An 18,951-nucleotide genomic window follows, 5' to 3' on the forward strand; every position below is an offset into this window, starting at 1 on the left:
GTGCATATCTTTTCCCAAAATAAGGTGTCATTGTGTCCACCGGAAGAGAAACAACTTCCCCTCAATAGTGCTTGGAAGTATAATAAATGAACCGTATGATGGGAATTTTTCATACACCTGTGTATAGCTGAAACAGTTGCTGTAACACTAATAATTATGTTTACAAAATGATGGTTCTTTATTCTATAAACTAAATATAACTCTGACAGTAGAATAAACCACTATAAACCTATAATAAATACAGTGATATACCATGAAACCACCAAAATATTAAAAAATACAGTTACACAAATTTGTGGTCTAACCACCCGACACAACCAGACTATTAAACCACCCATGTTGACATGCCGGTGGGTAACAGATACTTGAGTGGACTGTGTGGATATGTTGTAACAGTGTTTGTCATCGACAGGTGTCCTCTTGGGAGGGTGTGGGGAGCGATCGATCCGTTTCCGTCCATCACTGGTTTTCAAGGAGTACCACGTTCACCTCTTCCTCAACATCTTCAATGACGTGTTGGCCCAGCACAAATAAATCGCGACCCTGAAGGAACCCGACTGACACTGCATGAGCCCGAGTTAATCCAGAACGGAGGGAGGACAGTCCATGTCATGATAAGCACAATCCACACAATAGCTCACCCAGATTTCCCATATAATCTGTTTCAGGATCCAATTGGCCATTTGTCATCTCCTTAGCCAGTATAATAATGATGATATCCTCTTACTTGCGCTGCCATAAAGACGTACCCAGAACACCACAGAGAACAGGTACTAGCGGGTGCTGTTGCAGTAACAGAGATTTTCACAGATTGTTCATGTTTCTGTAAATGCATCCTTCTCATCTGGATTCATGTTCTTATACGTAGACTGACTTGACTCTGGATGCCAGATTGTACATCAAGTCAGCAAATCTAGAAGCTTCTGTTTCACACTGAGCTTAACGCCTGAGGTTCAGAGGTCTGGAGCCAGACTCAACATGTGGGTCTGTTCCTTTAACAGGTTGCACAGCAATAGAAACATGTAAATAAAATGTCAAAGATCCCAACTCCTAATTAACCTCATTTAATGGCTCAGAAAAACGTACGTACAGCGTGTTTTAGTGCTCATATGCTGGCATTACCCCGCCGCCCGACCCTATAGCTGGCCCTTATGTTTGATTTAAGAAGACATTTCTGTCAGTGATGACTGTGTAGGAACACACTAAGAAGCTAAGATGCCAGCCTGCATGTCATTTGATGCCATCCATTAGAAACGTCCTTGTTATGACTCTGTGTTGCTCTTAATAGGAATGACTTTTCAGCTTGAAATGTGAATCTTAAATGGACCATAAAAATGTCATAGATTGTTTAGTGCCTGCATGTCACTTAAATGTGCTAATATTCTTTCTTTTCTTTTTTTATATACTGTCTCAAATGAGAGCAGCCATCGTTAACCTTAATTGAACTAAAATCCGAAACACTTTACTCTTGCGTCATATGCTGCCACGTTTATTTCTGAAAACAAATTTCACGTCTCACATGGTTTTTCATATTTAACACTCAACAGACAGTTCGGGTGGGTTAATTAGGCGTAGTGATACTGATCTTTTTTTAGTTTGCATTAAGCCGTTGCTGAGATGGTGAATGCTGTTTGTCATACAGACTACAGTGGCCCCTAAGGACAAAACACACACACATACACATAATAAAAAAGCACAAACAGTAAGAGTATGCTTTTCAATATAGCTACAAATTGTATTTAAAGTGATAACCCAAACATTAATTGGTATTTGGGGACTATTACAAGCTTGGTTTGGAGACAATAGTATATGTAAAAGAGCTAAGTCAAAGGTGACAGCACTTCAAAAGGCTTCTTTGATTTACACTGATTGGGGACTTCACCTCTGAAGGTGGCGTTCACACAGATGTGGTATAACATGACCTGGAGGAGAATCCCCACAGCCATAGTCAGTAGTTGTTAATAACAGGTAGCCAATCAGGCTCGTTACTAGCCCATGTTTGAAACCGTCTCATCCACTGAGAACTTCACTCTACATATTGAAAACATTTCCAGCTAGCAGGGCACGTGGAGAGCGCAGACCTCTACCAGTGCTAATGCAGTGGGAATTTTCCCAGTCAGGAACTTATTTTTCCTATTATTCCGCCACCACGTGAATGCAGCACAAATGGCCTTTCTCGCAATGTTAAGGAAAGATAAAAATTATTTGTATCTGCCTCGTGATTCGGATCCGCTACATAATTGACTGGGATCTTCCTTGGCACATGTGTGATCCTTCCACCAAGTTTCATGAAAACCGCGCCAGTAGTTTTTCTGCAATCCTGCTGACAAACAGACAAACAAAGCTGAAAACATGGCCACCTCAGCAGAGGTAGTAGAGCATAAACCTCACCCCTGTGACGCTTGTCCATGTACGTTTTTCTCTTATTGTGGTGAGCCAAGCCATGATGGGCTCACTGGTACTTGGCACAACTGCAGTTGTCGTCCGTTTTCCTCCAATAATGAGCTCATCTCACATTTGAAAACCAAGCTACGCAAAGGTGAGATTTATGCTGTATAGGAAGTGTTTTCAGACGATGTTACAAGAGAAGAGCACAGCGCACAGTGGATGAGTCGGACCCAAATAAGGCTAGCTTGGTGCCAAACTGTAGCTAAGCTGCTGAACTTTAAGCACAGGTCTATTGAACAGGGAGGTGCAAAAACACATCCACATACTGTAGGTAATGTGTAGAACATAAAGTCTTAAATAACTTTACAGCACACGTTTTATAATTACTTGTGGAATTAACCATTTTTAGCTCATAAATGTGCTCAAGCTGCTGATTCTGTAGAAAGCTTGAGACCTTCGCCGGTGTCTGTGAATGCTCCATGGAGCTTAATGCAAGTACACGATCACACATGCGCGATTTCTGGCGAGTGACCATGGGAGTGGGGTCAACCACACACTGCTTTGCCACTGGGAACAAATATTTTATTGGCCCCTTTGCTCCCACAGAAGTTAACAGGAGAAAGATGATCGCCAGTGTTAATTTGGCGCATGTGTGACTGTGTCCTTACAAATGTGTAGCAGTTCAGAAAAAAGTGTTGCCACTTTAATTTCTTTCTGATCATTAACTTACTACAATCATATATATATAGATGAATATATGTATATCGTTTTACATTCATGTTGCAGAAATGATGTCCAGTAGGCCTAATGTAAACTTGTTACACAGGGTGAGTTGTAATTGAAGTAAATATAGGACCGGGCTGTAGGGCGTCAAGGTTCAGAGACACGATGGTGATGATGACAACAGTGCCTCCTTGTTGTCAGTCAGTGTTCCACCGAGTATCCATGATGACCTTCTTTAAACATTTTTGACATCACCTTGTGATCTGAGATAGATTATTATTGATGTAATTACTTAGATGGCCCTAACTGTTGTTGTCTATAAAGCATTCTGTCAATTGACTGTGATAAATAAATGATGTTTTGAGTAACTTTGCAGAGTTCTTATTTCTTGAGCATGGAAGCTCATTTTGGACATTTGGGGTTGAGCAGTGGGTCCATGAAGAGCTTTGTACGGTTAGACATAACATAGACACACAATGTGCAATCTGTTCTTTGGGACTGACATCATTTACATAAAAGTGATGAAACCTGATGTAATTCTTTATTATGGGGAACATGGTCTGGACCCAAGCTGTGTTTTTATATTACCTCATATTTTATTTTATTTTTGTTTTTAGTTTTATCTTCTCATGTTATATAAGTTTTATATCCATAAAAGCAAACAGTCTGAAAGGAAACCCAATATCCCCCAGTTCAACAATGAAATAAATCTGTACTTAGACACACTGGAGGAACTGACAAATCAGAACACCATCATAACTTTATTATCTACAATGCCCTAAAAACACTTTTTCATTTGAAAGTGTATGCAGCCCTTTTGTCTAACTACTCGTATCCCTCTTGGTATCTGATATCCTCCTCCTCCTCACCGAATAAAGGAAGTTTTAAAAAAAGAATCATGTAAAGGTCCGCTTTTGCGTGACAACGTGGCGGTAAACAGCCAATGAGAAGAGGAAAACGTTTTACTACCGTGTCCTACTTTTAATTGGTTAGAATCCACTTTAGGACGCTGTTCATTGGTCAGCTGAACAGTAAGGCCCGCCCCCTCGACGCCGTTATTTAAAGGGACAGAGTGCCAACGCGGACTGATCCACTAACTGCTGAGGGAGGTTCCGCGAGACGCTGCCAAGAAGCTGGTGAGTCCGTTTGGTTCTTGCATTTCAAAGTTCCGTCAGAAGAAACACATTTAAAGCTTATTATTGTCACTTTTAGTAGCTCCGCTGCCCTATGAACTTCCAGTGAGGAAAACATGTCAGTGTGTGTTTAATGGAGAGATGCGTGTACATGTACAGTACATGCTTATTCACATTAATGTGGTTTTATTTACCTGTCATTCTATGACTTGTTATACATTTGAACCTTAATGAGGACATGTTTACGGGTTTGAGCTCGGGTTTGAACTCGGTTTTGAACTCTGTGTGGAGACCTCTTCATACAGTCATCTCTGGGTGGATGGTGACTTGATTCTGTGTGAAAAGAGTTTAAAGAGTCACTTTCGGTGCATTAGTAATAATGATTTTCTCCCTGTAAATCCGCAGATGCGTCCTTGTTTCTGTTCTGGTCTTTAATCTGATATAATACAGAGGGACGCAGGAAATATCCATATTGGAGAGGCTGAAAACAGCCTTTTTGCATGAAAAATTACTGTAATGATCAATTGACTGTCAAAATAGATATATGAATCGGTGCAAGAGTTGTAGAAAGTAACATCTTTGTACAGTTGTGACTGACTGCTGTCTGTGTAAATGAAAATAACGTGTCTAAACAAATGCACTGGCCTCAGCAGCCTCAGAACAGATCTCTCAGTAACCTGCCAGCTCAGGAATAAGCAAGTGTGAACAGTTTCTCCAGGAGAAAGTTGGTAAACCCAAGATGGATCTGAGTGATCTGTATACTGTCAGGAGGAGGGAAGCCAGAAGAAACATCTGGGCCTGTACTCCCTCAGTTTGAGCCGCTGTCCTTTGGGTGGTGCTGTAGCCTGTAGTCTTTTATTCCAAGCATTTCCATCAGCACTGCCCATGGACGAGGGAGCTGCCATTCTGAGTGCACTATACCCGTGCACTGGTTTGTAGTCTATGTTTTCCGCTGCTTGTATGTTTCTGTGAGCAAAAGGCAAACTAAGTTCTATTCTGTCCAGCCCTTCCCCCCCTGTCTGTCACACACACATCTGAATTTTTGTCTCCACCCCCCACCAGTCAATCATGATGCTGCTGAAGTCACTGGCATCCCTGTGTATCCTGGCTGCGGCTGCCTTTGCCGTACCCGCTCAGGAGAAGCGCGTCCACCACCATGCCGATCTGAGCGACCGCGCCCACGACGACGCTCAAGGCTTCCAGTACGACCATGAGGCCTTCCTGGGCAAGGAGGAGGCCAAGACCTTCGACCAGCTGACCCCTGAGGAGAGCAAAGACAAGTTGGCGTATGTTTTACTTCCCTTCAGCGTGCTCTTTCTAAACAGCCCTAAGGTTCATTTCTTGTCATAGAACAACACAATAAAATGCAGCTGTCCCTTTATGCTACACAAGAGAACGTCTTTTGTGTTTATTTAGTACTGTAGACATTACTGCTATTGGTTTGTATGTAGATCAGAATTTGGGGTTCTGGAGGGAGCAGGTGATTTCATTAAACGTGATCGTATCCCATCTCTCCCCGTAGGAAGATTGTGGAACGCATTGACATTGACAAGGACGGCTACATCAACCATTCAGAGCTGCACTACTGGATCAAACACCGACAGAGGAGGTACATCGAGGAGAATGTGAACAAACACTGGCACGAGTACGACAAAAATCAAGACGAAAAGATATCCTGGGAGGAGTACAAAAACACCACCTATGGCTTTTATCTGGGTAATTATGTGTGTGAGACATAAACCTGCATTCTTGTCTCTTTCTCCTCCCTTTTTTCCCCTTCTTCCTTATTTCTTCTTTTACCACCTCCTTTTCTTTTCTACCTTCTTCTTTGTGACCTCGAAACAGATTTTAGCACTACATCGGCTAACACAACAAACAAATTGTATTTAGTTCGGAGATTAAGGTCTCTAAAGTGACTGAAGAACCACAAGGATCTCCTATCAGGCCACATTTTAAAGCTTTTAGGTAACAGTTTCAGTTTTCCCCGCGTAAACGTGAACAGGGTTCTCCGACGGCAAGGTAAAGCTGTGGAAATATTCTAAATATAGCAAACACTTAAACTGATATAGATTAAAGTAGGTGGCTTAAATAATTTGAGTTGCTGCCCCGTCCACAGCAGTACAATGATAAACTTCTGTGTCAGTGATCTGTTTCTGTTAACTGGGGGTGTGCTGGCCTCCATCTACTGTAGGTAGCACACTGACTAGGGATAAGAACCTCATACAAACACACTTTGTAATACTCTGAACCGCCCCTTTAATGATGACCTCTACACGGATGCATTCTGTTTAAGGAATAGACTAATTGTTTTTTCAGGTGAGGAGTTTGATGATGTCGAAGACAAGGCCACCTATAGTACCATGCTCAAACGGGACGAGCGACGCTTCAAGACAGCTGACAGAGACGGTGATGGCATTGCCACACGCGAGGAGTTCACCGCCTTCCTTCACCCCGAGGAGTATGACTACATGAGAGACGTGGTGGTGCAGGTACAATCTCCTCTCTAAGCACCAGGAAGTGGGATGATAAGATGAGGAAGTATATGCTATGCTAAGCCATGTGGCTCCACGGATGGCAGCTCCAGGGGAAATGTATTTCATCTTTTAAAAGCATAAATGCACGTCTGCAGCCACAGTTTGCATGGATCCCCACGTCAGTATTTGTTTCCTACACTGTGACACCTGGGAAGGAGCCATTACTTGTCTCTACTTTTGTCTTAAAATCAAACCAGGCCATTTTATTACAGTAATTATCACACAATATTAAGTTTTATATGCTTTGAGTCTAACAGCTATGATACAGTGAAATAGTACAATCAGGTTACCTCCTCTTCCTCCTCCCTTGCACAGAGCTCTTAATGTTCACAAACCTTGAAAAAAATGACTCGATCAGTATTTTGTAGTATATTGACAACTAAGTCCTTTTCTCATTTAGGAAACGGTGGAAGACATCGATAAGGACGGCGATGGCAAGGTCAACTTGGATGAATACATTGGTAGGTGACTTTCAGACCAGCTGCCCCCTCCTCTCCCTACCTGGAAGCTCCCTGCCCTAAATGTGTGTGTGTGTGTGCTGCTGCTGCTCCACAGGTGACATGTACACGGCAGAGAACGGGGAGAGCGAGCCGGACTGGGTCCATACAGAGAGGAAACATTTCTCCGAGTTCAGAGATGCCAACAAGGTGAGAGAAAAGGACATTTTTATATCACTGGGACAATAGATATCATCATGTCCACCAACCTGATTTTAGCGCAAGTGACTCTGGCCAGAAAACACACTGATAGAATACATGATATAAGTGATCTGAATATCATATCAATGATCAATCACTCAATCAATATGATTTTCAGAGTTTATGATGAAATTTCAAAATCTATCCACATAGCATCTACGCACACACACACACACACACACATACACACACACTCACACACACACACACACACACACACACACACTGTTCTTTACTGTGAACAATGGCACTCTTCAGTTGCTCGTTTTCCTTCTAAAGCAGTTGTGTGTTGTACAGGATGGCTTCATGGACGGTGTGGAGGTGGCCAACTGGGTTTTGCCAGGAGAGGTCGACCATGCTGACAACGAAGCAAAACACTTGATCCATGAGACAGACACTGACAAGGTAGACCTGCCGCTGCTTAAACCCCCGCAGAAACTGAACCACACTTCCGTACAATACCAAAACGTTTTAAGTTAATTTTTTACATATCAGAGGAATGAAAGTGCCAGTACATTCAGTCCGCTTTATTTATTAAGGATGTTATGGTGATATTGTGAAACTCTCCTTGATGGTGCGTTCAAAGATGCTCCAACATCTAATACGTTTGCCAGTTGAAAATATTAAATTTAAGCGCTGCCATGGGAGAAAGGAAGCCCAGATAAAATGGCAAACAAAAGTGTTAAAAGGTCATTAAAAAGTTTGCAGCCAAGTTTGAAAAGTTAAACATTAAGATGTCTTTAAATGCAACAGGGGACTTGTTAAAACAGTCGCCCCTCTGAACTGCAACACTGTGCACTGTTCTTGTAATGGACAACGCTCAAGAGTTTGCAAAATGGGTTTCATAGGGAAAGAGATTAATAAAGCAGCTTCCTAGAAGCTTCTAAATATGTGAACTTCAAGGAAATATTTTCTCATTTTCAACAAATCCCATATGCTGAGCAAGACCAACAATGAGCGGATCAGAGTTATTACAGTAAACTTGAACTTAAACGAAAATAAGCAGCGGAAAATATTTTAGTAAACTAAAACTAAACTTAAAACTAAACTGAAATAATATTGGCTGATTCAAAAACGAATGAAAATGACCATGAATTAATGTCAGCTTCAGTTATTTAGCTGTAATATTTCATTTCTGGAAATAGGAGAGGGCGTGACATTCCGTCTGTAATTACTAATGGGACACAAAAGCAGTAGAAGATTAAACATTAAGGCCATTCTCCAACCATGTGTTTGCTCTTTATATGTCGCTAAATACTAATCAGGCGTTATGCCTAGCCCTAACACAAACAAAGTCAAACTTCTGTTAAAATAAATATAAAAAGACTAAAGCTAAACTAAAACGAGCAAACACATTTTCTCAGATTCTCTCTGTCGTCTATTAATTCCTGATATAAGTAGACCTTAAATATACTGTACACATACAGTATAATATACTGTGCATTACACATAGCGCTGCCCTGCAGTATAATTGATGTAATAAATAATCAAAGTTGGTCAGGTACAAGGTGTAGAGAGGTCAGAGACTCCAGACCTCACCTGTCTGTGCTGTCAAGATTATAAGTTAATAATCGGGTAATTGTGGGTTAATTATTAACAAGCTTCTGTCTGTGTCTCACTTTCTCTCATTCCTCCTCTGTCATCACCTTGTGTGTCCCCTCCTTTTCTTCCTGTCAATCATAAACCAATAAACCAATGTTGGATGGAATCTGGGGATCAAACAACAGGACCAGAAAATAACCAAGAAGGAGATTCTGGCCAACTGGAACATGTTTGTGGGCAGCCAGGCCACCAATTACGGGGAAGACTTAACGAAGAGACACGATGAACTTTGATGGGCCATCTGACGCTCATTTGGGTTTATATTTCACTACTATGGAGAATGCTGTTACCATGGTTTTGGGGTGGGGCTGGGACTCAGTAAAGTCAGTAGAGTAAAGGAAGGAAATAGAATGAACTAGAAAGGACACTGAACTGTTTTCAGTGGACATTTGACTTATATAAAGGAAAGCAGCGGTTGTGTTATTCGTCATGGTGACGACACGTCACCGGGGCCGTTAAGTGTGTCACAGCTGGACGGGAGGAGAGCAGACATATGGTCCAGAGAGGGCTCTGGGATAATGGGGTATCAAGCTGGCGGTGCAACGGGCAACTGGCTGTGCAGGGCGGTTAAAGAAATTGGCTGCATGCAGTTCAACCCTTTTAAGTTGAAATATTTCAACAAAGATAGGTAAATTAAGCAAATTTTGCATTGCCTGCCAGCAATCCACATCGATTTGTGTCTTTATGTGGTCACACCGTCCAATTCTGGTAAAATGCTGCCGGTCTAGCACAACATCAGACCCACCGCTGTTGCTGGGCTAATTTTCTGTAACCAGTGTAGCATGAAAGCATGGTGGAAATAGCAAGGTAGCTAATGAGCCAACCATCCACTAGCTAACCTCTTTCACCATGCTTTTACGCTACGCTGGTTTCAGAAAATGATTGTAACGTGGTCGTTCATTTGATGATGCTTTCCTACACGGTGACTAGAGTTTACAAATGAAACATTTAGTTGTTAAATTTGACTCATTTACTGCTTTGTAACATTAGTAATGCTAACACTGCAAATTTGATCATAACTGCAAAACCTCAACTCAGTGAGTGACGGTTTATACAGAATTTATAAAAAATGAGCCCGTTGCAATGGCCACGATACGTATAAAAATGGCTGCTGCTCTGACCCTCCTGCTACGGTGATTTTAACGGAAATGTCCTTTCTATTCATTCTATTTCCATGGTTTTGAATCTGGGTTAAAGGGGTATAAAGTACCCTTGTTAGCACATGCACAAGCACACAGACAAACTATTCCAATTCAGCATGCACTCACATACTGTGTATGTGAATACTGATGATCCTACACACACTTCTCTTTTTGCTATATTTACACATCCATTTAAAAAAAAAAAAAAACTGATATATCCTCAGAGATAACACACTCCTGTCTGACATGCACTGGCATCCATCTGAAACTTACCTATCTGTGAGCCTAAGAAGTTTGAAGGTGGTCTCAACACCACCAGGGGATTCTATAATAAAGACCAGGATCCATGGGATACACAGGTTTCACCTGAGACAGAAGTGTTTACATTTTCCAGCAGGCTTGTGAACATTTACAAACATTTGCTGTCAAAAAGTGTATGAAATGCACATTTGGAAGAAAAGGTGAGTTTGTGACTGAAGAGCTGTGTTACTGACTTTTCTGGGTTTGACTATTAAAGTCTTGTTTTTTCTACAAATGCATTTATTTATTTTTTTGCACTAACTACTCTTGATACTTAAGTTACATTACTGTGCAAAAGTTAGCTCCGATCGACTGGACAAGAGGCCTTCCATGAGTGCAGATATACAGTACTATTACTAGGACTTTTTTTAATATACAACTATCACTCTGCTTTAGTATAGTATAGTAGTCTAACTATGAGACAAGGAATCTCTGTGTCTTTCCTTTTGTCCTTCACATATCTCGAGAACCGTTCATCTGATCTACACACTTCCTGGGGATCCAAGAAAGTGCTTTGGCTAATTTAGCGCAATTTGGCCAGATGGTGGCAGTATAACTAAAAACTTGCATTTTGGCTGGTAATTTTTAACTGTAAGTCTCAGAAACAACCTCAATCATTGGCTCCAGATAAATCTTTCCATATAAGCCACGCCCATTTGCGTGTAAAACGATTTTCTGCCAATTTGAATTGTGTGCAAATCATTTTTTTAAACTACTACTCCTACGTATTTTGAGGAATCATCCACACATTTGTTACAGACCATATCTGGCCCAAGCTGGAAGAAGTTACTTTTTTCATGTTCCCTGTAGTTTTTCTATAGCTGGCCCTCAAAGTTTGCTCAAATGCAATGGCTTGTATTACAAAGAAGGCCATTTGTTGTGATCACTTTGTGCTATTGGAGCCACATTTGGTGGGCATGTGTAGATATGATGTCTGAGTGGACATGGCACATTTGGTGCCATTTGGCCCACAGGTGGCGCTGTAGCAGCATCATCTAACTATAAAGGAACTGATCTCAGTCTGTGTGTGTACGCATGAATGACTGTCATCTGCATATCTCAAGAACCAGTCATCGAATGGACTTTGTACTTGGTTGGTGTTTTGCTGAGGACCCAATGGTATTGATGTCCAAATGAAGCTTCATGAACCATTAGTTGTATGTGTTGAGCCCACTAGATGGTGCTCTTGGTTTAAAGGTAAAGGTTCAAGGAATGGTAAGCCATTGTTTTCAACCTTTTGTTGAACATAGAGCTCCATCTAGTGGAAAGAAAATGTTTCATGAAGCTCCATTTGGACATCACTACCCAAAGGGGTACAGTGCTAAACATAAATTCGATTGGATGAGCTGTTCTCGAGACCATTGCAAGCAGCATTTCCATGGGACAAGCAATCGACACGCTTAAACGGGCACTGCACCGGTGACCGTTAATTACAATAAGGGTCATCAGTCTATCTATCTTAGGTTGTGACAAATTACACAGTAAAGATGATCATATTATAACAAAAAACATTTGAGTTAAATTGTGAATAGGCGTCTGAAGAGGACGAAGGAAAGATCCAGGTGTGTTCATGACAGCAGTAAGATGAGCTGAATACAGCCTGGAGACACAATAGAGCATTACTGCCAATCAGCAGAGTGCAAGCATGTAAATAGTATGTTAGGACATGGAAACTGTTTTTAAAGTTGAATGTCTTAAATACACCAATAATTGATGAGTGTGAAAGGGCATTTGGTTATTAGTTTTTTAATACATTTGGTTACTTGTTACTTCCTGCGCCCTTGTACAGACCACACCCATTGTTGAATGTGTCCTTTATTTAGATCTCAACTAAGCTATATATCTGTAAGCTTTGGACTGTATCTTGCACAGCTGGGACACTATTGTGTTGACAAAATCTGGCTCATATGCTTTGTTACTCACCTAATTTATTCATCAACCATTTAAAAAAAAATTTGTGTTATTAACAGTGTTGTTTTGACGAAAAAAACCCCAAAGAAAACGGTTACGAAACGGACGTTTAACAATGACCTCTCGTCCGCTCTATAAGGCAAGAGTGTGGAAGACGTTCAAATAAGGCAAGCCTTGGTTGTGATTGAAGTAAAAGAAATGTCAGCTAAAAGTCACAAACCCACAATAGGCCTTTCTCACTGCAGACATTAACTTGTCTAGAAGTAAAGCACAGGTGTTACTAATAACATTAAGGATAGCTCTGTTCTTTCAAGTGAGCCAGCATGCCCAACACCAGGACCCTGCCCCAAAGCAGCTAAATGGAGTTTGGCCATCATTATTCACACCTGTGATTTCCCTACTGTGACAGGTCATGTCCTCCATGAGAAAGGCCTATTGTACAGGTTTTGTGAAGTTAAGGACAGTGACATGTAGAATAAAAGCATATGTATTTATTTGCATATTTCTACGCTTCCCTGTCCTCTGCTCGTCAGGACGGCCGTCTCACACTTTCTGAGCTGCTTGACAAGATGGACTTCGTCATAACCAGCACCATCACAGACTACGGAGGCATGAGGGTGGATGAGCACGATGAACTCTGAAAAGTGTACTACAGCACAGAAGGAATAATGTTTTTCATGGTGTTTTGCAAATATATGTAGCTTACAAATGAACGCGGGTACATCCACTCTTACAGAGCAGTAAAGTGTGCAGTCTGAAGCTGCATTGGGATACTTTCATCTCTGAAACCACATCCAACACAAACAGCCAGCCGTTGATTTCCATCTGTTTGATAAGGTTTCATGAAAACAGTGATCCTTAAAAGCAGACATGTCTACTCTACCTGTGTCAAAATAATATATCATTTTCACATGCAGTAAAATGTAAAGAACGTTCGAAACGTTTCAAAATATCAAGAAGACAAACAAAGATTCAAACTAATAGCCAGTTTAAAGGGAGCCAGTGCCTGTATGTAACATGAAGGGATCACTGGTGTGTCATTGGCTGACACACACAAAAGCTAAGCAGCTTAAACTTCAAACTTAAACAGTAATGAAACTTTTATCTCGTCATCAGGATGGGGCATTTGCAGACTTTACAGAAACAAATCCATGGTTGACAGATCAATCCATTGAATTCTACTCTCCTGTAGAGCCTTATAATGAACTGACATTGAAACTGGGGCTGCAACTAATGCTGTTTTTCTCCATTAATCACCTGGTCTATAAAATGTCAGAAAATAGTGAAAAATGTCTTTAAATATCTTGTTTTGTCCCAAAATCCTGAGTTTAATATGCTTTAAAACAGAAAAGCAGGACAGCTTCACATTTAAGAGGTTAAAAAAAAGCCTTTTCTACCTTTTTTTGCATGAAAAATCGCTTATAAAATTTAATATCTAAAAAGTTACTGACTATTTTTCACACCATTGACCATCAATAAATCAAGTTATCGTTGCGGCTCCATTTGCAACCTGACAGAGGTTGAATAGTGAAGAAAAGTCCATGAAAGCCAAAGATCAGCTCTGCGGACTGGTCATAATAATTTTGTCTTATACAGACAGTTAATGAAGGCAAAATAAACCATTTTTAGATAAAATGTAATTCAGGAGGAAATTTTATTTCACTGTTACAGACCACAATGGAAAAAAAACGCCAGTTACGTAAAAGAACAAGAAAACAATGTCAGATAACAAAGGTCATCAAAACAGGAAAGTTGTGGACACGCTGGGAGAAGAAGCCCGTTACAAAAAACTACCCCCCTTTTACACTTAATGAGCTACAATAAGCATAAACATTGTGACAATACTGAAGTCCTCAGTCCTCTGTGTCACACTTGCATCACTGGACGAGCCTCTTTGGCTTTGAGGTCAACCCCAGAGGCAGCGAAGCCGGTTCCACCCTGTCAGAACACATGACGGACCATCAATTAATATATATATAAATATATATAAAAGCATAAAAAAGGTCCCTTTAAGAACCATGTCACTCTCCTTATCCCTGGAAATTATTACATCTAATGTACAAGGAAGGATTTTTGTTATTCAACAATGCATGAACTTGTGAACAGAAGTCCAGACATACCCTCTGCACTGGTATGATGTCTTTGTCTTTCAGCTTTTCTCCATTGATGGGATCGATCATGTCCTTCTTGATCAACCTCTCCACACACTCCTGAGTCACCACGGTGCCGCTGAACAGAGACAGAGAGAGTGAATCAGTTGTGCTCTCAGAGAACACTCAACATCTGGGTGTCAGAGTGGAGGCGGACATGTAGACACTCACGAGGGTCGCAGCACAGCGCAGGGAACGCTGTTGCCTAGGACGTCTCTGGTTACTGCGCATACGTACCTGTCCTGGAGAGACACAACAGGGTTATACAACACTACCAACAGAGTAGAGGAAATACATCTGTTCACCTCACAGACAGGGAGAGTTGATCACTGTGTTCTAAACATGTTGGGTGTGTATTGGTCAGACAAGAGATTTTTTGGGAAACTGATGGTTCATTTCACTATTTTCGGACATGTTGCAGAATAAATTGGTCGTTAGTAAATCTGAATAGGGACGCTACTTTAGATTGTCTTTTGCTCACTGATAGCGGAGACGCGTTAACTAACATGCAGGCAACTGACTACACGGTCAGGGAGACTCGGACCTACTTTCACATTCTGTCTCTGTGGACGGATGCAGACTTGTCCCGGTCGTGCAGCCACAGTGTTGCATGCATGTCTGTGGACACATGCAGCCGCTGTGCATCCATGCAACCGGTACAAGTCTGCAGCTTGAACATACTCTCGAGCCCCATCTCCACCACATCCTCGTGCAAGGTTATCAACTGTGTGTCTGCCTGGTTATTCCGTATGTGGGACGACCGATTTAACCTGCCAGTCCTCATCGATATTTCGGCATGTGTCACGTAGCTCCCCGCTGTGAGCGCCGTCCAGCAGCTGGTTGTGAGAGCCACAAACTGAGCAGATAAGAAGAGCTTAAAATGCTACTTTCCAGTGCACATATAGACCTATAATCCTATAAACCTTTAATTTAAAAAAAGAAATATATATTTTTAAATGTTTAACTGATTTATTATATATTAAGTCAAAATTCTCATTTTTAGTTAACGGTTATTATTAACATCCCTAATAATAATTGATAATTGGAATAATCATTGGTGGTAATATAGCACTAATCCATAATAAATTGATGCCTGTATCCAAAGCCTGTGATAAACCACTTCATCCAGAGCTCCGCTGTTTGTTTTGGTGGTTTGGATTTTGGTGGCTGCTGCTGCTCTAAAGACACGTTGAATCAGATGTTACTATAATGTGATGAAATTGTGACATCTCTTGTAACTTTTCTGTCGTTGAACTGCAATGTGATTGGACGAGCTTTGAGAGGTCAGTATCAAACTGGATAAGAGTACAAATAATCTGAACTTTGACCACCTTTGCTATTCATTTCAGGTTTCAGGGTAAATCCCTTGATAGAAGTTTTCCATGAATCATCAAATGGGCTTCATAGTTAGTGTTGTGAAATGTACCTTAGTAGTAATGTTTGGTCAGGTTATTGTAACAAGTCATTAACAGTGATTTGTGTTTAGGAGTTCAGATCTTCAGATCTTAGCTGTTGACAGTGACCACTTTGTGTGATGCTTGACTATGAGGTGCTGGCGTGGACCGACCTGGCGGGTGAGCAGGGCCACACGATCCAGGCTCGGGTCCAGCGGGGTGAAGCGCACGGTGATAAGCTCGTTCATCTTGATGGGTCGTCCTGACATGGGACACAGCACTGTCTTACTCTGACAGACGTTATGGAAGGAGAGAAAAGAGGAGTGATTAAAACAGTGACGTCTGCATTTCACAGAACATGACTTCAGTGTGGCAGCGGAAACCTGTGATTCATCAGTGTGTATCTAGGGTCAACATGGCTTTAAAGTAGTGTCAACATTAGGACAGATACACTAAATACACACACAGAGGATATCGTGACATTTACAGCCGACGGGTGAACCTGGGAAAAAACACACACGCACGCACTCACATACACACGCACGCACACACGCACGTTTAAAGCCCCACTAGAGGCTGAAAGGTGCATTACATCTGCTGAACGTCACTCTTTTCACAGTGTTAAGGGCCATCCACACGATTAACACTGTATTTATGTGAAGTGTTGGGTATTACCGGTCTGACTTTGTACTTTTACCAGCGTAACTTTGACATAAAAGTGACCAGGGTACTTATTTAGACATGAGACCAACAAGTTAAATTGTAATTCTATTAACGTAAAGGAGTGTACGTCTGAAAGAGGCCAAACTTCAGCAGCATGTTGCAGAAATCATAAAGAGACATAAAGGCACTCCGTTACTGTATTTTCTATGAAATAGATGTAATTCGCTGACTACAGTCTTTGTCAAACCACTGCCCTGACCTGACGTAGCAGTAGAAGACACTCACTGGTTTCTTGAGCAGGGTGGGCTTGGACTCTGGAGTCAGAGAGGGGATCCAGAAACTGGGCAGGCTCTGGCTGGAGGTGGAAGCCGAAGCAGCGGTGGAAGATTCTGCTGAGCTGCTGTCTGTCCGGACAGGGGGAAGCAGAGGTTTGATGCCTGAACTAAGCAGAGGGACAGTGTGTCCTTCTCCCCACCACATGTTGAGTATGATGTTCAGGTGTTTCACATATTTTTGCCATAATGTCCTTAAGTTCTGATATATATATCTTTTTACAGGCAGACTAATTTTTCAAACAGCTTAGTCTGGACATGAGGGCACGCAGCCTACAGAAGACAGACACGTACCAGATGTGAATGGGTTGATGGGTTTGGACACAATGCTGTTCTCCCTGGTTTTAAACCTCTCCACCGTCTCTCTTTCCCCTGACTTGGACTCATGCTGGCTGTTGCTCTTCTGCGTTTGCTTCTGCTTCTCATAAGCCTAAAGAATGAGGAAAAAAACACAGCTGAAATGCATTTGTTCTATATTTTTACAGAGAGAAGAAGCACAAACTCAAGAAGATGAATCTGTATGAAATAACGTAAACCAAAAAAACATTTCTTATGGTCCACCAAAACACATTTTGCTCAAACATAAACAAGATAAGCATTATGGATGCCACGGTGTGGACATTTTTCCACCAGTTCATAAACTTGTGACAACACCGGTGTTACAGATTACACCGGACATTTTACAAGAACAGAACTGTGTTACTTTACAGCAGAAACTGAAGAAAATATGGAAGCGTGAGGATGATCACGAATACCAGGAGACAGAATGGAGGTGTAGTTATGCAGCGTAACCATCTGTGTGTGTTGCTGTCCAGTCGCAGTCGACTGTGTGGCAGTTAGAGTTAAGAAGACTACTTTAAATTGCCTCTGATTTTGTCTGTGATCATGCAAGAAGAGATGTTTCTGTTTCTGAGGTTTGGTGTGAACACAGGTCTCTTCAAAACAACACGGAACAATACTGTGCATGCAAGTTGTTAGATGGTGTCGTGTGGACGTAGGCTGAGACAGAAGTGCAGGGCTTACCTTCATTTTTTTGGCAGTTTCTGTCTTCTGGTGCAAAATGTATTCAAGAATGGCCTGTTTTTCATACAAGAATCCATCTGGACTGAGGACAGCAACAGAAACAAACAAAAACGGTTTATAGATGTGATCACACATTAGGGTTATACAGTATGTTCAAGTGTGTGTGTGTGTGTGTGTGTGTGTGAGAAAGACACATACGTCATCACAGGATTCTGACAGGGCTGCAGGGACAGGCAGCAGCAGTCAAAGTCCTTGATCGCATCTTTGCCCAGTCGAATGCTCTGTGTCCCGTAACCAGACGCCGCTGAGCAGGAGGAGAGGCACACACGAATTGTATACCGTTACTGATTATTGCCCTCTGTTCTTAAAACCGTGGACATCTGTAATGGATAACTTTACCCTCTCGAAGAGCAGTTGCACTTGATTGGGACACGGTCTGAAGACACTTATCTCACCTGTATCTTTCTTTTTCTCGTGGTATGTGTACACAGCTCCGGCCGTGCAGTTCTTCCCGTGGCGAGTCATGGCACCTCCGCTTCAGTTTGCTCAACTGCAAGTGGTTCAGAGAGAAAGCGTGTTGTCAATGTTGCTGGGAGCTCTGATGCTAAGATGCTAACGTTAGCTGCTAATTGTAAACACGGCGTACAAAACACACGCACACTAATGTGTTCAGAAATAGATACGGTAGAAAGAGACAAAAACAAACTTTTGCTAAAGAGCAGCTCTTTGAAGTGGTCATTACCAGAGTGCTGTTTCAGGGAGAAATGGGAGCTTATCCAACACCAAAACACCGACACAGCACCCTTCTTCTTCGTCTTCTTCTACGGCTGCATTCGCTTCCTCCTTCTTCTTCTTCTTTTTTGGGGTTTATTGGCGGCTGACTAACAAGGATTTGGCGCATTACCGCCACCAACTGGCATTGAATGTGGACCAGACTTCCTTTTATTTACAATACACT

The 18,951-nt window shown here is 41.6% G+C and overlaps 3 protein-coding genes across 3 annotated transcripts in view; 2 read left to right on the forward strand and 1 right to left on the reverse strand.

Moving 5' to 3' along the window:
* abat (4-aminobutyrate aminotransferase) overlaps positions 1-3,449 on the forward strand; it is a 34,169-nt gene extending 30,720 nt beyond the window's left edge. Inside the window, exon 17 of the mRNA XM_083931858.1 lies at positions 413-3,449. Within this exon, the coding sequence (XP_083787984.1) occupies positions 413-534 (122 nt within the window). The 3' untranslated portion in view covers positions 535-3,449. The remainder of the gene's footprint in view (positions 1-412) is intronic.
* A 731-nt stretch (positions 3,450-4,180) lies between these two features.
* On the forward strand, positions 4,181-10,713 carry rcn3 (reticulocalbin 3, EF-hand calcium binding domain). Its single transcript, XM_083931807.1, has 8 exons — positions 4,181-4,247; positions 5,307-5,530; positions 5,767-5,960; positions 6,561-6,733; positions 7,179-7,239; positions 7,334-7,425; positions 7,774-7,881; positions 9,204-10,713. Exons 2-8 carry the CDS (start codon positions 5,313-5,315, stop codon positions 9,309-9,311), a joined length of 954 nt encoding a protein of 317 aa, XP_083787933.1. The 5' UTR covers positions 4,181-4,247; positions 5,307-5,312; the 3' UTR covers positions 9,312-10,713.
* A 3,367-nt stretch (positions 10,714-14,080) lies between these two features.
* nosip (nitric oxide synthase interacting protein) lies at positions 14,081-18,840 on the reverse strand. The gene is made up of 10 exons (XM_083930539.1): positions 18,736-18,840; positions 18,449-18,543; positions 18,192-18,297; positions 17,994-18,075; positions 17,265-17,400; positions 16,924-17,042; positions 16,149-16,265; positions 14,753-14,823; positions 14,552-14,660; positions 14,081-14,369 (listed from the first exon to the last, which is right to left on the reverse strand). The coding sequence occupies exons 2-10, from the start codon at positions 18,516-18,518 to the stop codon at positions 14,298-14,300; spliced, it is 882 nt and encodes a 293-aa protein (XP_083786665.1). The 5' UTR covers positions 18,519-18,543; positions 18,736-18,840; the 3' UTR covers positions 14,081-14,297.
* Positions 18,841-18,951: the final 111 nt, after the last annotated feature.

This window comes from Echiichthys vipera (assembly GCF_963691815.1).
Source record: "Echiichthys vipera genome assembly, chromosome: 17".
In the NCBI taxonomy this organism is placed as follows: Eukaryota; Metazoa; Chordata; class Actinopteri; order Perciformes; family Trachinidae; genus Echiichthys; species Echiichthys vipera.

Excerpts from the sequence above, each read along its gene's own strand:
- nosip (XM_083930539.1), bottom strand. The coding sequence starts at position 18,518 with ATGACTCGCCACGGGAAGAACTGCACGGCCGGAGCTGTGTACACATAC. Across the intron at positions 17,043-17,264 it reads CATCAACCCATTCACATCTG|ACAGCAGCTCAGCAGAATCT; the intron begins GTACGTGTCTGT and ends CTGTCCGGACAG. Across the intron at positions 14,824-16,148 it reads TGGCCCTGCTCACCCGCCAG|GACAGGTACGTATGCGCAGT; the intron begins GTCGGTCCACGC and ends GTGTCTCTCCAG.
- rcn3 (XM_083931807.1), top strand. The coding sequence starts at position 5,313 with ATGATGCTGCTGAAGTCACTGGCATCCCTGTGTATCCTGGCTGCGGCT. Across the intron at positions 7,426-7,773 it reads AGTTCAGAGATGCCAACAAG|GATGGCTTCATGGACGGTGT; the intron begins GTGAGAGAAAAG and ends TGTGTTGTACAG. Across the intron at positions 7,882-9,203 it reads ATGAGACAGACACTGACAAG|GACCAGAAAATAACCAAGAA; the intron begins GTAGACCTGCCG and ends ATCAAACAACAG.